Source organism: Microtus pennsylvanicus, chromosome 10 (genome assembly GCF_037038515.1).
Source record: "Microtus pennsylvanicus isolate mMicPen1 chromosome 10, mMicPen1.hap1, whole genome shotgun sequence".
Classification (NCBI taxonomy): domain Eukaryota; kingdom Metazoa; phylum Chordata; class Mammalia; order Rodentia; family Cricetidae; genus Microtus; species Microtus pennsylvanicus.
The window spans coordinates 22,828,923-22,845,006 of NC_134588.1; the positions used below are offsets into that span (position 1 = coordinate 22,828,923).

A 16,084-nucleotide genomic window follows, 5' to 3' on the forward strand; every position below is an offset into this window, starting at 1 on the left:
TCCAAGGCTAACGTGTTAAGTTAATGAGGGAAGTGGGAAATTGGCTGTGTTGTGAGTGACTCATCCATTCGAATACCTTAGAACTCACCCAGGAAGGGTCTCTACAGGGTCAGCCTCAAACTGACATTGGTGGCCATGGAGAAAGGACTGGGTTTTGTGCCCTGTTCTCTCTACGGGCAAGGTCCAAGTAGCCCAGGCTGGCTGGCCTCAAACTCAATACAAAGCTGAAACTGGCCTTGAGCCACCCTTAGCAGCATTTCCAAGTGTCACTACTACACACTACACCGGATTTACTCTGCTTTTTAAGATGTCCCTTACTCCACCAGTTCTCCAGTACTTCCTGCCTGAAAGAAAATGAGTTAATCGTAATGATAATAAGGTAGAGTTGAGAAGCTTGTTTCCTCTAAAATCTGTGTCCAGCCTAAGTAGTTTGGGGCCTTTTTTGTTGGGAGGGGCAAGGGCCACTGTATCTCCAAAGGAACTGCCTTTGGGAGTCCATTCACCTAAGCCTCAATAAAGTAGAAGATAACTGACTCCCAAAAATTGGGGCTCTGACTTCCACATACACTCTTTGGCATACACGTAAACAGGTATAAATACACAATGATAAAATCCTAAAACTGCACTGGCTCATGGTCCATGTTAGTAATGCCAGTGTCAATGAGGTAGACTGGCATCTCTGGGCTCACTGACCAGCTAGTGTAGCCTAGTTGGTGAGTTCCAGACAAATAAGAGACCCTGTAGACAGCACCTAAGGAAAAAAAGCCAACCTATTCCTATCCACATGTGCTCCTGCAGCCACCCAAACAAAATTACTTAGGGGTTAACTATGCTTTACTTGAACTTGGCCCCAGTTTACCGGAAGATTAAACATAATGAAGTGAACTATGGGATATAATGGTACACACCTTTAATCCCAGCACTCGGGGAGCAGAGGCAGGCAGATCTCTGAGGTTGAGGCCAGCCTGGTCTACAGAGAGAGTTCAAAGACAGCAACACAGAAACCTGGTCTTGAAAAACTATACACACACATTGGAGTAAGCTTGTTTTTGTTCTGCATGTATCTCTGTGTACACCTGTGTCTGTGTGAAGGTGAGAGGTTGATAAACTCATTGTTTACTGATGTATGTTTTGAGACAATCTCACCAATTGGCTGTCCTGACAGGCCGGCGAGCCCCTATAATCTTGCTGCTCTGCATTGGCACTGGGGTTATATGTGCATGCCACCTTGTGTGGCTTTTTATGTGGGTGCTGGGGACCCACACTCATTTCTTCATGCTTACACACCAAGCACCTTATTCACTGAGCCATCTCCCCAGCACTGCCAAGCTATTTTGAAGGTTTTTAATCCAAAATTGTGCAGGATTCTACATCAACAGAAGTGGGGTTGACTTGTCAGTGTGTTTTGCTGCGGTCTGTAACCGTGAAAACATGCCTTGTTCCTCCCTGCTTCCCCAGAGGTTTTAACAGGCATCAACAGAAGTAGTCAGTTGCTGCAAAGTTCAAAATAGCAAATTGAGATGAGTTCTATCTGGGCAGTGGTAGTGCACACCTTTAAGGAAGGCGGATCTTTACAGAGCCACACAGAAAACCCTGTCTTAAAACACAACAAAAATCTCATTCCCTATAGTGGGATACCTTGCTCAGCCTTGATACAGGGCTTGGTCCTGCCTTAACTTTGGTGTTAGACTTTGTGGACTCTCCAAGGAAGACCTTACCCCCTCTGAGAAATGGAGGGGAGTGGGAAATGGGTAGGGAGAGGGAACTGGGGTTGGTATGTAAAATGGAAAATAAACTTTTTAAATTAAATAATAAAAAAAAAATACCTCCCCTCCCAAGTGCTGGGATTAGCAGGATGCAGCACTACAGCCTGGCTGAGCATAATCTTTAAACAATTCAAGTTTAGTAGACAAAACATCAGACATAGCCTAGCAATATAAAAGTGTATAAACTTCATAATGAAAAGACTTGAGTAACTACAGTGGAGGTGACCTCGAACGAAGTAACCAGAATTCTCTAACAAGCTTACATGCTGTTTTAGGCTTAGCTAGTTCTCCCTATGAATGTAATTTGACTCGCTGAAGTAAGAGCAGCTGTCAGGTCATGTAACTGGAAAGCTGCAGGGAAAGCAGCTGGAGGGTTATGACCACACATTAAATAATTAAATTATTTGAACTCTTTTTTTTTTTAACAGTCTAGGACCATTTAGAGCTTGAAAGAGGCCAGGCAATGGTGGTGCATGCCTTTAATTCCAGCACTCAGGAAGCAGAGGCAGGTGGATCTCTGAATTTGAAGCCAGCCTGGTCTATAGAGTGAGTTCTAGGACAGGCTCCAAAGCTAGAGAGAAACTGTCTCAAAAAACAAAAGTTTGAAAAATGGGCTGGAGAAATGGCACTGTGGTTAAGAGTTCAATTCCCAGCAACCACATGGTGGCTCACAACCATCTGTAATGAGCTCTGGAGCCCCTTTCTGGCCTGCAGGCATACATGGAGTCAGAACACTGTATATATAATAAATAAATCTTTAAAAAAATTTTTGAAAGGAACACAACAGGACGGGCATGCGGTCAATGTCAACAGCTGCTGGGAGGAGGGAGACATAAGAAAAGTCGTGCCTTTAAGGCTGGGCGTAGAGGTGGGCAGCAGCTGGAGGAAGGAGAGGAGGGGAGTTGTCATAGGGTTTTTATTGCTGTGATAAAACACCATGACCTAAAAGCAACTTGGGAGGAAAGGGTTTGTTTCAGCTTACACTATCACATCACCGTCCTTCACTGAGGAAAGTCAGGACAGGAAAGACAGGGAAAAGAACCTGGGGGTGGGAGCTGATGCAAAAGCCATATAGGAACTCTGCCTACTGGCTGCTCACCAGCGCAGACGCGGTCTAATTTTGCTTTTTATTTGTTTTGTTTTTGTTAGCTTTGTATTTTGGTTTTTCAATACAGAATTTCTTTGTAGCTTTGGAGTCTGTCCTGGAACTCGCTTTGTAGACCAGGCTGGCCTTGAACTCACAGAGATCTGCCTGTCTCTACCTCCTGAGTGCTGGGATTAAAGGCATACATCACCACTGCCCAGCTCAACCTGCTTTCTTCTAGCACCTTGGACCACCACTCCTGGGGTGGCACCACCCACAGTGGATAGGGCCCTGCCACATCCATCACTAAGATAATGTACTGCAGACTTGCCTATAGGCCAATCACACAGGGCATTTTCTCTGTTGAGATTCCCTCCTCATGTGACTCTAGCTTGCGTCAAAATGACATAAAAGTAGCCAGTACAGGGGTCTTCAGAGAGACAGTGAGGAAGCATCAAAGAACATATATTAACAAAAAACAGAGAAGCAAAAGAAAAATTACTATGTTTTTTTTAAAAAAAAAAAGTTTATTATGTATATTATACAGTGTTCCTCCTGCATATATGCTGGCAAGCCAGAAGAGGGCACTAGATCTCATTACGGATGACTGTGAGCCACCCTGTGGCTGCTGGAATATGAATTTAGGACCTCTGGAAGAACAGCCAGTGCTCTTAACTACTGAGCCATCTCTCCAGCCCCTAAAAGGTATATTTTTAAAACTAGAACTTAGAAGAGTAGGCAGGCTTAGCAGTGAAGATTTGTAAACAGCTACCCAGCTTCTTGAAGACTTCTGCATTCGGGGGGGGGGGGGGGGAGAATACAAGGCCCTCAACTCCTCCTGTTATATACCCTAAGGTTTCTAGAATGGAAGGTCATTGTGAGATTCCTGGGGAAATTCCAAGTTCTTGGGATCTATTGCTCCAGGAGTCAGTCTGGTAGCTAAAGCATGGCATATATATATTTCTGCCAGGTACCAGGTTTGTCAGCTATCCCTAGGATCCCTTACCCTACTTTTCCCACTTCCTCCAGACTTCTTTTGCAAGATTTACATCGTGGGTGGCTGAGGAGATAAGCCAGTGATTAAAGTGCTCGCTGTCCAACCTTGAGCACCTGAATTCAATCCCCCACACCCAAGTTGAAAAATCAGTGGGGAGGAGCTGGAGCTGGCTCCGCAGAGTTAATAGCATATGCTACTCCTGCAAAGGATCTGGGTACAATTCCTAGCACTCCTATCAGGTGGCTCACAACTACCTATATGTAACTCCAGTTTCAGGCATCTGACGTCATCCAGCCTCTGTGGACATCTGTGCTCACACTCGGGCACACATAAAATAATTTTTAGAACATCCTGAGGGAGGTGAAGTCACCCATTGGCAAGACTAGCTGGCTTGCCAGGCCCAGGGAGAGACCGTGCCTCAAAAGATAAAGTAGAGAGTAACAGAGGAAGACACCAAATGCCAATCTCTGATTCACATGTAAACACATATAAGCAGACACAGACACGTGCACAAATAAAGAAGCATAGTATCGGCTAAAATGTGTGCCATTTATTTTGAACTATTAAAATTAAAGGAAGTAAGCCAGATATGGTGATGCATGTCTTTCATCCCAACACTCCAAGGCAGAGGCAGACTGGTCTCTGTGAGTCTGATGCCAACCTGATCTACATAGTTCTAGGACAGTCAGGGCTACACAGTGAGACCCTGTTCAAAAAATATTAAAAGAAATATGTAAAGCAATAGAGATAGTTCTTGGGCAATCAAAATTGTAAACACTGGAATGTGGTTTGGTGGGTTTTTAAAAATTATTATTATGAAATTCTTCTCTTGCACATAGACAGTCATGCCTGACATTTAAGGTCAGTTTGTAATTAAAACTTGCCATTGATGCTGCAGGATCTGGTTAGATTGGGCTAGGATGAATTTATCATAGGAAAATACATCCCTTAACCATCATTCCCCACAGCAGAGCCAGGAGTGGGGGCGGGGAGTCTAGACTGGGAAGTTGGTGCATGCTCACTGGCTTCTCTTCAGGAAGGAGTGCATCAAGAGCTGGAGAGCAGAAGGTCTCTCGTGCTGGTCCCTAAGAGGGAGAAAACACATTAGAAGCGGCACACAGTAACATGACCACTACCACGATCTGCATGAGTCTGATGCAATTATAAAGACGGAGGCACAGGGACTGAGAGGTGGAACGGATTACCAGCTCTTGTTGCTCTTGCAAAGGCCGCTAGTTCATTTCCTGGTACCCATGTTGGGTGGCTCACAACTACCTGTAACTCCAACACCAGGAGATCTGGTGCCCTCTTCCGGTAGTCTCCTCGGGCATCCACACATGCTGTAGACACCCCCACACACATTAATCAACTTAAAATAAAGATGGAGGCACAACTGCTCATCCAAGGGACCAGCTCAAGCTTCAACTCCAACTTAACTGAGATTAACTGTAATCTCAGGCAAGTGACACACACTCCGCTCCCCTGTAAAGTGAGGATTAACAGCAATACCTACAGACCGGGGCTGTGCTAGTGGAGGAAGTGCTTCTCTAGCATATACAAGGTCCTAAGGACTGTGCAGACTGGACCTGGTTGTGCTCACCCATGATTCAGTACTGAGGTGGAAGCAAAAAGATCAGAGAGTCAAGGCTATCCTTGGCTAAGCATGGATTTATGGAGCTTGAGAGCATCCTGGGCTATGTGAGACCTTGTCTCAAGTTTTTTTAAAAAGGTTAAACCTAACTTGTTCAAAGAATTAAATAAATATCTAACTTTAAAAAATAATTCACTGGGCAGTGGTGGTGGCACACATCTTTAATTCCAGCACTGGGGAGGCATCTCTGTGAGTTCAAGGCCAGCCTGGTCTACAAAATGAGTTCCAGAGAATCCCTGTCTCAAGAAAAAACAAACAAACCAAAAGAATTCATAGTCTGAAAGACCTTTATAAGTAGGTGGTTATACTGTTAGGGTGTGTCTGTTTGTTGAGACAGGCTTTCACTCTCTCATACTGGCCTTGAACTTCTGACCCTTACACGTCCACCTCCTGAGTGCTGATTCTACAGGTGTCCAGCATGCCCAGTGTATGCAGGTGCTGGGATTGAACTGCATGCTAGACAAGCACTCTGCCAACTCATTGCCAGCCGCTGAAACAGAACTTTGAATGGGACACACACGTCATGAAGGGAATAATTGCTTCTTCTCCCTTCTTTGACTTTCTTACCTGGTCAGGCACAAGCGCACAAAGTCTGCAGCAGCTTCTGAGAACCGGTCGGGGAGAGGAGGCATTAGGCCTCTGTGGGCTCCAATGTAAAACATGGCTGCCATCCTATCCATGGAAGCCAGAGGAGGCTTCCCGGTGGCCATTTCAAACACGGTGCAGCCGATGCTCCATATATCTGATTTCCTTCCGTAGCCAGACTCATTGATGACCTCAGGGGCCATCCAGTATGGTGTCCCGCGCATGGACTTCAGCATGTCACTGTGAGTGCCATTTAAGCCTGCCCAGGCCAAACGCTTGGCACAGCCGAAGTCAATCAGCTTTATTGTTCCCGTTGGCATGAGCATGACGTTGTTTCCCTTGATGTCTCGATGGACCACACAGTTCTCATGGAGGTAAGCAACGCCTTGCAGGATCTGTCTTGTGTATTTACAGAACACCATCTCAGGCAGGGGCCCGAAGCGGTGTATAATACTAGAGATGGAGCCACCGGGGACAAATTCCATGAAGATGCTTACTGTGTTCTCCTCCAAGCATGTCCCTAGGTAAGCCACTATGTTTACATGCTTCAGAGCCTTCAGCAGATCCACCTCCTCCTGCAGCTTCCGGTACTCTTTCTCAGTGGCCAATTTATCCGAAGTATCCAGGGCCACCTGCTTTACAGCGATCAGCTGCCCTAGGCTGGTAAGCCCGCAGTAAACCTACAAACAAGCCAGGACGTATTACCAACTTCGTGACAGCGCAGTGTGTTCAAAGCTGCCTTTTCCCTCACTTCCCAAGCTGATTTTGTCCTCTAATCAATCCATCCCCGACTTGAGTGATACATAGTTAAGGAAACTCTGCATTCGAGATGGCGGTGAGCAAGCGTGATGGACAGGTGGCACACTGATTAATAATCATCCCCCAGCCATGTAGTTTTAGATGAGTTTCTATGATTTTTTTTTTGCTTGCTTGTCTTGCTTTGGATATCTTGACACATGCTTTTATCTCACCACGTGGGAGGCAGAGGCAGGGAGATCTCAGTCTGTTCAAGGAAAACCTAGTCTACAGAGTTGCAGGTCAGCCAGGGCTACATAGTAAGACCCTGTCTAGAAAAGATTGTCTTTTTATTTTTATTCATGTAATTATGTGTGTATCTCTCTCTCTCTTTCTCTCTCTCTCTCTCTCTCTCTCTCTCTCTCTCTCTCTCTGTGTGTGTGTGTGTGTGTGTGTGTGTGTGTGTGTGTGTGTGTGGCAGAAGCAGTTGGATCACCTAGAACTGGAATTGTAGATGGTTATGAGCTGCCCGATGAGGATAGAGGCAGGGAATGGAACTCAAGTCCTCCAGGAGCACAGAAAGTGTTTTTAACTAACAAGCCATCTCTCCACCCTTTCTCTTGTCTTTTGAAGACCATGTCTTATGTAGCCTAGGGTGCCTCAAACTCACTTTGTAGATGAAGATGACTTTAAACTCCTGATTCTTCTGCCATTTCCTCCCGAGTGCTAGGATTACAGTGTGTCTCGCTGCACCAGATGTGGTCAGATGTGTCTGTGGAATTGTGTGTGCAAATGGATGCCAGGGGCTGACGTTGGATATCTCACTCAATTGCTTCTCTTATTTATTTACTTATTTATTTTGAGACAGAGTCTCTCTCTAAACATAGAATTCTCCGAGTAGGTTAGCCATGGAGCCCTCAGGCCCCTCCCATCCCTTCCTCCCCTGTGCTGAGATTGTAGGTGTGTGGCCCCGCACCCAGTTTCTATCTAAGTCCTGGGGATCAGACTCAGGTCCTCATGTTTGCAAATCAAGCACTTTACCAACTGAGCCATCCCTCCATTCTCCCTTAAAACCGAAACGACATTTGCCTCATGTATTTCTCTGATGAGAATATCAGGTGCTGCTCTGGGAAAGCCCCTCACCAAAAGAAAACACCAGGGTTAAGTCAGAATAGAGTCCACCAGTGATGGAGGAGGGTCATCTGTCTATGTGTTACTTTCATTGGTTAATAAAGAAACTGTCTTGGCCCTTTGATAAGATAGAAAATTAGGTAGGTAGAGTAAACAGAACAGGATGCTGGGTAGAAGGCAGTGAGGCAGATGCGATAAAGCTCCTACCCAAGATGGACGTAGGCTAGAATCTTTCCCGGTAAGCCACCACCTTGTGCTACACAGATTATTAGAAATGGGTTAAGCGAGATATGAGAGTTAGCCAAGAAGAGGCTAGATATAATGGGCCAGGCAGTATTTAAAAGAATACAGTTTGTGTGTTGTTATTTCGGGTGTAAAGCTAGCCATGCGGGAGCTGGGCGGGACAAAAAGCAGGCCTGCTCACCTCATCACTACACACCAGGTCCTGTAATGTGATCTCCGATGTGCTCTGGGGCTCATGTTTATCTCACCTTTTTGTGGGTTCCTGAAGTGTCCCCAGCTAAAGACCCATAGATTTGGGCCAGGGTCAGTCTATTCTTCATCTGTCTATTCAGTACTCTTTAGACCACCAAAACTTTAGGTGGTCATTTATACTATTCCCCAAACACAAAGAACAACATTAGAGTTTGTCCCCATTGTAGTAAGTCTCCCTTTTTCCACTGCTATGGTGAGCCTCTGGAGGGAGAGATTTCCTTCCCAATAGGTTCGTGATGATGGCTACTATTGACTACCAACTTGACAGAATCTAGATTCATCTACGAGACTCCCATCTGGGCATGTCTGTGAGGGAATTTCTAAATTTGGTTAACTAACCCTGAATGTGGCTGGAACCATCCCATGAGCTGGGGTCCTGGACTGAATAAAAAGAGAAAGGGAGCTGAGCACAGCGTCCCTCTCTGCTTCCTGACTGAGGATGCCGTGTGAGCAGCTGCCTCATGCTTCTGCTACCAGGACTTCCTCCAGGTGATGAACTAGACTCTCCAACTGTGAGCCAAAATTAATCATTGTTTCCTTAGGCTGCTTTTGTCTGGCGTCTTGTGGAAACAATGAAAAAAAGTTAGGGCAGGGCTTGAACTTGGAATGCAGAGAGGCTGGAAGTGCATGGTCACTGTCTGAGAGCAAGAGGCAGGGCAGAGCCCGTGAGACAGCCCATCTTGAGGAAATGGTTAAGTCTCTAAAACCATCCATGCCAACATCAAATCAATTCCACACCTTTTCGATGTATAAAGAAAGAAACATTGAAGGAAGTCTGGGTTTTTCTGCGCTTCCAGCTGAAAATGCTCTAAGTACAGAGAGTGGGGAGAGAGGGGTGGGGACAGGTGGACAGTTCTAGCATTAGGGTTCAAGGTGAACTTACTGTGCCATACGCTCCTCTCCCAAGGACCTCACCCTTGGTCCAGAACACAGCCTCTTCGTGTTTTAAACTCTTGTCAGAAAGTGTCTTCTTTTCATTTGAGTTCAGAAAGTTTTCCTCCTTGTCATATATCCTGAACCCATTAATACACCTCTGGGAAAATGAGAAAAGAATTACCATTAAACTCTGGCTTGTTGTGGGTAGTTGATGAGAACACAAGAGATCTGCCTCCTCTTCCTCCTCCTCCTTTTTTGAGACAAGGTATCAGGTAGCCCAGGCTGGCCTCCAACTTACTATGTAACCAATGATGACCTCAAACTTTTGACCATACTGCCTTTCTGCCCCAGGTGCTGTGATTATAAATAAAGCTACCTCATGCAGCCCACCACACCCACGTGCAGCCACAGCCCACCACACCCGGGTGCAGCCCACCACACCTGCCTGCAGCCCACCACACCCGCGTACAGCCCACCACACCCGCATGCAGCCCACCACACCCGCATGCAGCCCACCACACCCGCATGCAGCCCACCACACCCGGGTGCAGCCCACCACACCTTCATGCAGCCCACCACACCCGCGTACAGCCCACCACACCCGCATGCAGCTGCAGCCCAACACACCCACATGCAGCCCACCACACCCGCATGCAGCCGCAGCCCAACACACCTGCATGCAGCCCAACACACCCGAGTGCAGCTGCAGCCCACCACACCCACATGCAGCCCACCACACCCGCATGCAGCCCACCACACCCGCATGCAGCTGCAGCCCAACACACCCACATGCAGCCCACCACACCCGCATGCAGCCCACCACACCCGCATGCAGCCCACCACACCCGCATGCAGCCCACCACACCCGCATGCAGCCGCAGCCCAACACACCCACATGCAGCCCACCACACCCGCATGCAGCCCACCACAGCCACATGCAGCCTAGAGCAGCTATGAGTATATGTGGTACAACACAAAATCATAAACTTACTTCAAACATTGTGAGATTTGGTTTGTTTTTGTTTGTTAAGCAATCATGAGGGTCTAGAGCTGACAACTTTGTAACTGTCTGATGATCATTAGAAATTCTCTGCCATTGGTTGAAAATGTCATCATTGAACAAAATACCGACCTACTTAAATAGTTTTGCTTTGTTAATCTACTCCAGGTGATCTCAAGGTAGAGCATCAAACTAGCTAAATTTAAGAAGTAAGTCCACAGTGAGAACTGGGAATGCGGCTCAACAGGCAGAGTCCCTGCTTAGCATTCATTCCCAAAGCCCTGTGTTCCATCCCCAGCACCACATAAACCAGGCAGAAGCAGGAGGATTAGAAGTTCAAGGCCTGGAGCCTACATGGAACCAACCTAAGCCCTCTGCATATATGTAACAGTGTTATAGCTTGGTCTACCTGTAGGTCTACCTAGCAGTGGGAACAGGGACTGTCCCTAATGCTTTTGACTGGCTCTTGGGAACCTGTTCCTCATACTGGATTAACTTGCTCAGCTTAAATACAAGCAGAAGTGCTTAGTCTTACAAGGTGACACGCCACGCTTTGCTGATACCCATGGGAGGACGGCCCCTTGCTGAGCAGAAACAGGACAAGTGAGTTCAGAGGGAGTGTAGATGCAGAGGGAATGGGAGGGAGGAGAGGAGAGAGAAGAAACTAGTCGGGATGTAAAATAAATTCATTAAAAAAGAAAAAGAAGTTCAAGGTCATTCTCAGCTAAGTGATGAGTTCAAGGCCAGCCCGGGCTACAAGAGACCTTGTCTCAAAGAAGAAAACAGACACAGTAAAGAATTGTAGCCTAAGCCTAGTGGTGGTGGCGCATGCCTCTAATCCTAACATGGAAGGCAGAGGCAGGTGGATCTTTCTGAGTTCAAAGTCAACCTGGTTTGAAGAGAGAGATCTAGGACAGCTAGGGCTACACAAAAAAACCCTGTCTCAAAAAACAAAAAGAAAAAATTACTATTTGGGGTTCATGATTCTTTATTTAAAAAATAAGGATTTTTAGGGGCCAGCAAGATGACTCCCGTCCCCACAGTGGTCTCATACCAGATATTTACATTATGATTCATAACATAACACTATCAAAATAACGGTTATGAAGAAGCCACGAAATAATGTTATGAGAAAGGGTCGTAGCACTCGGAAGGTGGGGAACCACTAACTCAGTGAAAGGCGGCACTAAGCCTGATGATCTAAAGTTGATCCCGGGGGCCAAACTGATGGAAGGAGAGAGAAGACCCAAAAGGAATCTCCGACTTCTACCCATATGTCATGTCACATGTGTGCACACTTGTGCACTTGCAAGCACACACACACACACACACACACACACACACGCGTAATTAAAAATAAGGGTTTTGAACCAGATTGTCTCTGAGGTCCTTCCCCCCCAGCGCACCTCTGATGCCAATCAGACCAACCTGCAGTTTGACGTCTGCTGTCTCTCTGTCCAACTCTTCGATGGTATTCCCTCTTCTACTGAAGACAAGGTTCAAGTTTTCCGCATCTGCCTCCTTTGTCGTTGTTTGGCAGGAGCCGTTATCTGTCTCATCGAGTGCTAACAGTTCTTCAACTAGACAACCTAGCAACTCATCCGTCAAGTCTTCATTCTTTACTGGGTCTAAGGTTTCTTGTGAGCTATTTCCAAATGTTTGATAAGTGACAGAGTTATTTTCTAAGCTATCCTGATCCAAAGAATGTGTCCAGTGTTGTTCTGTGGGGGAAGGTGCACTTTCTAGGTTCTCGTGGAAAGAGAAACTCGAAAGGCTCACGGGTGTTTTAGACTTGTCTGAAAGACTATCGAATTCCAGGTAATCCAGGAACACCTGGTCAGCATTTACTTTGTCAAGAGGGTCTAGATCCCGTGTTTCTGGGGACACAAGCTTGCCTAAACTCTTGTTGCTAAGCACAGCCCAGCTGTTTTCTGAAGGGACAAGCAGGGTCTGGTGGTGCTGCTGTTCAAGCTCCTTCAGATCTCCAAGGCTTTGGGTCAGTATATCACTGGCAAAAATGCCTCCTTCCTCTGCCCCTTCCTCCATGAAGATTTCCTCAACAATGGACAGATCCGAGACAGGAGGGGTTTCTTTCTCTTCAGGGGCTTGCTCGGGGATTGGCGTCAAGTTCGAGAGCTGAACTTCATTTTTGGGAGACAGAGAGCCATTTCCTGAAGATTTCACCTGCCAATCTGGTTCTGAAACGCCACCCTCTGCATGGCTACCTGAAGCCTTGCATCCCTTTTCTTTAGAAATTAACCCTCTGTGGTTTTCCTTGAGACCCAGGGAAGTCTTTGGGGGTTTAATGTGTGGTCTCTTCTGAAGAAGTCTTGCTCTGCTATTGCGGCTTCTGTCGCTTTGGGAAGGCTGGCTTTTACTGGCGATGCATCGGCCCGGTGGAGCTCTGCATATCTCATGGTAATATCTGTGTTCATGCTTTTCTGCCTCTCGAATGTGACTATAAATTGGAGTCCCAAACATCTCGTAGATTCCTGGTCCATTGGAAGTCGAATTGATTTCTTTGAACATGTCACTATACTTCAAATCCAGGAAGTGCCGTCTTGGGTCTGTTGTTTCAACCGAGAGGGGAACACTTGGTTTTTTGATACCTGAGTTTTTACTGATTCGAGGAAATGCTTGCTTTTTGGGTTTCTGGATCTGATGTGTTGATTTCTTTTTTTCTGTCAGAGGCGCTCTCCTTTGAAACTTGGGCGACAGATGAGGTCTGGGGTCCATGTGTTCCAAAGCAGGGAACACTTGAGTTTTTATGTTGTTTGTATGCCTGTTGGGCTTTATGGAAGCTTGAATAGAAACGGTGAGTGTGGGAGGTGGTCTGCTTCTTGCCTTGGCCCTTGAATCCAACTTGGCTCTGTGAGTATTTGCCTGGAGTTTGTTCTGCTCTTGTTGAGCAAGTGTGTTGAAACCCTTGGTCTTCTGTGCCGTGTGCTTTCTCTTTTGGAGGTTTGGTTTGGCCGTGGCTGGCTCCTTGGGTGTTCCTTCTCCAGGGAATGCTATTTGGATAAGAGGCACCATACCATTCGTTTCTGGTTTGGTTGATTCCTCTGCTGATATTTTTTTGTTCTGTTCTGTGTCTCTGTGACCTTCTAGCAGCTCTTCAGTGGGGCCATCAGAGTTCACACCGGGTATGTTCTTAAGAACACTAACCTCTTCTAACACAGCGTGTGGTTCTGTTGCTCCAGCTTTGGGTAAAGAGTTGCTTTTGGGGTCAGGACCTTTCTCATGTCTGCTCTCTTTTTCCTCAGCTGGGGTTATTTCCGCATTCGAGGTGTCCAGCGGCTTGCTGAGAGTGGTGTACACAACTTCTGAATCTTGTTCAAACGCTCTGGCTGTTGAGCCCTCTTTTTTGATCAATGAAGGATCCTGGGAGTCCTCACCACCTTTCCTCGGCTCACTAGCATGGCACTCACCACCCCTCTCCTTCCCCATGGGAAGGTTGCCTTCACTGACACTCTCACAGGAAACCAAAGCTCGCCCTTCTTCCAAGCAAGAGGTTTCAGTTTTGTCCCATCCTTCCATTTCCTGGGATAGCCAACTCTCCGCCACTTCTCCCTGTCTTCTGGGATGGTTCAACTTCTGGAAAGTGAACAAGTTTCTAGACCAAATGGCACTGTCAGAAGCCCTAAGGCTCCCTTCTGCTGGTCCCTTCCATGTGACATCTTGATGGTGCTTTGATGAGCTGAACTCAGCTGACTGACTAAGAGGCTCCAAGAGCTTGGGTACAGGGTGGGTGAGGCTTGGGACTCTTCTCTTCCTGTGTCTTGGGAACTTGTGATTCTTTTCCTCATCGAGGACACAAGATCTCATGGGCAAGAGTGATAGCGGTGGCAGCAGAAACTAAAAAAAGAGAAAAAAAAACAATAAATGCAGAAAAATATCTAAGTACCATATTCCCTGACTTAAAGTCAGAAACCAGGCTGGTCTCAAACTTGAAAATCTGCCTGCCTCTGCCTCCATCACATTTTTTTTTCAGAGTTGGGGATCAAATCCAGGGCCTGTGCATACTGGGCAAATGCTCTACCATTAGCCACATCCGGCTACATCAATATGTCAACAGGCCAGAAAGATCACAATTTTTTTTAAAGGTAGGGTTTCTCTGTAGCTTTGGAACCTGTCCTGGAATTAGCTCTTGTAGACAAGGCTGGCCTTGAACTTTCAGAGATTTGCCTGCCTCTGCCTCCCAAGTGCTGGGATTAAAAGCGTGCGCCACCACCGACAGGCAAGATCACAATTTTTCAAACCAAAATCTGGCACTGGGGTAGAGCTCAGTTAGTAGAGTGCTGGTCTGCGTGGTCTGCGTGTGTGACCCCTGGTTTGAGCCCCAGCGTCGTGTAAGTAGGGCATCATGTGCACTCCTTAACCCCATGCAGGGGAGGTGGAGGCAGGAGGACCAGAGAAGTGTAAGTCATAGACTATATACAGCCTGGGATAGAATACTTCCCAATAAACAAATAAGCAAATAAATACATGCAGACATAAAATTTAAAACCTAAATCAGGGTCGGCAAGATGGCTTATTGGGTAAAGGAGCCTCCTGCCACCTAGCCTGGTGACCTGAGTTTGATTCCTGGGATCCACACGGTGCAAGGAGAGAGCTGACTCCCCGAATCTGTCCTCTGATTTCTACATAAACATAGTCTCTCTCTCTGTCTCTCTCTCTCTCTCTCTCTCTCGCTCTCTCTCTCTCTCACACACACACACCACAAGCAAAATAAAAATAAATATTTAAAAAAAATAAATCTCTAAGCTTGGGATTTGGTTCAGGGGTATGGTGTATGCTTAGCATACATGAAACCCTAGGTTGATTCTTCAACACCAAAAATGAGGGGGGAAATCAATATAAAACTAAAATATCATTCTTAGTACTTTTCAGAACCAAGATTAAACAATTCCTTTAAAAGGTGTACTTAAGGGCTGTGAGATAGCTCAGAAATTAAGAGTAAGGATTACTCCTGCAGAGGACTTAAGTTTGGTTCTCAGAACCCATGTTGGGTGGTTCACAGTTGCCTGTAAGTCAACTGTAGTTCTAGGGGACTCAATGCCTCTGACCTCCTCAGGCATTTGCATGCACACAGCACACATACACAGAGATACACATGTAAACATAATAAAAATAACAAAATAAATCCTTTCAAGCTAAAGTAAGAGGACTGGAGTGATGGCTCAGTGGCTGAATGTTGGCTGCTCTGGGATCAGCTTCCATAGTGGCTTACAGCCTGTAATTCTAGTCCCAGGGGATCTGACACCCTCTGCTGGCTTCCATAGCACCACACATGTGTACGGTGCACAGACATGCATACAGACAAAAACCCATATTTATCAAATTAAAAAAATTCAAAGCTCAAATTTATATGTCAAGACATATATATATATATATATATATATATAATTTATTTGTTATTTTGCTTTGGTTTTTTGTTGTTATTTTCTTGAGACAGTTTCTCTGTGTAGCCCAACTGTCCTGGAACTCACTCTGTAGACCAGGCTATCCTCAAACTCAGAGATCCATCTGCTTCTGCTTTGAGTGCTGGGATTAAAGGTAACACCAGCTTAAATGCTAAGTTTTAAGATGAAAAATATTTTCTTTCTCTTTTCTTTTTAGTTTCCAAAGGATTGATTAAACTGTTTTGAAGCCCTCTTGAGATCCATTTAAACTTGTTGTCACATGTCCTATAACAGTCCTTCCATGATGGATGACCTCAGGGATTGCGGAACAAAACGCTCATCCGTGCTTTGCTGAGTCGTTT

The 16,084-nt window shown here is 46.1% G+C and overlaps 1 protein-coding gene across 1 annotated transcript in view; it reads right to left on the minus strand.

Moving 5' to 3' along the window:
• Positions 1-4,378: 4,378 nt before the first annotated feature.
• Positions 4,379-16,084, minus strand: part of Map3k19 (mitogen-activated protein kinase kinase kinase 19) — a 40,361-nt gene continuing 28,655 nt past the window's right edge. Inside the window, exons 11-14 of the mRNA XM_075987397.1 lie at positions 11,749-14,175; positions 9,328-9,477; positions 6,066-6,763; positions 4,379-4,932 (exon numbers count right to left, since the gene is read on the minus strand). Of these exons, the coding sequence (XP_075843512.1) occupies positions 4,866-4,932; positions 6,066-6,763; positions 9,328-9,477; positions 11,749-14,175 (3,342 nt within the window). The 3' untranslated portion in view covers positions 4,379-4,865. The remainder of the gene's footprint in view (positions 4,933-6,065; positions 6,764-9,327; positions 9,478-11,748; positions 14,176-16,084) is intronic.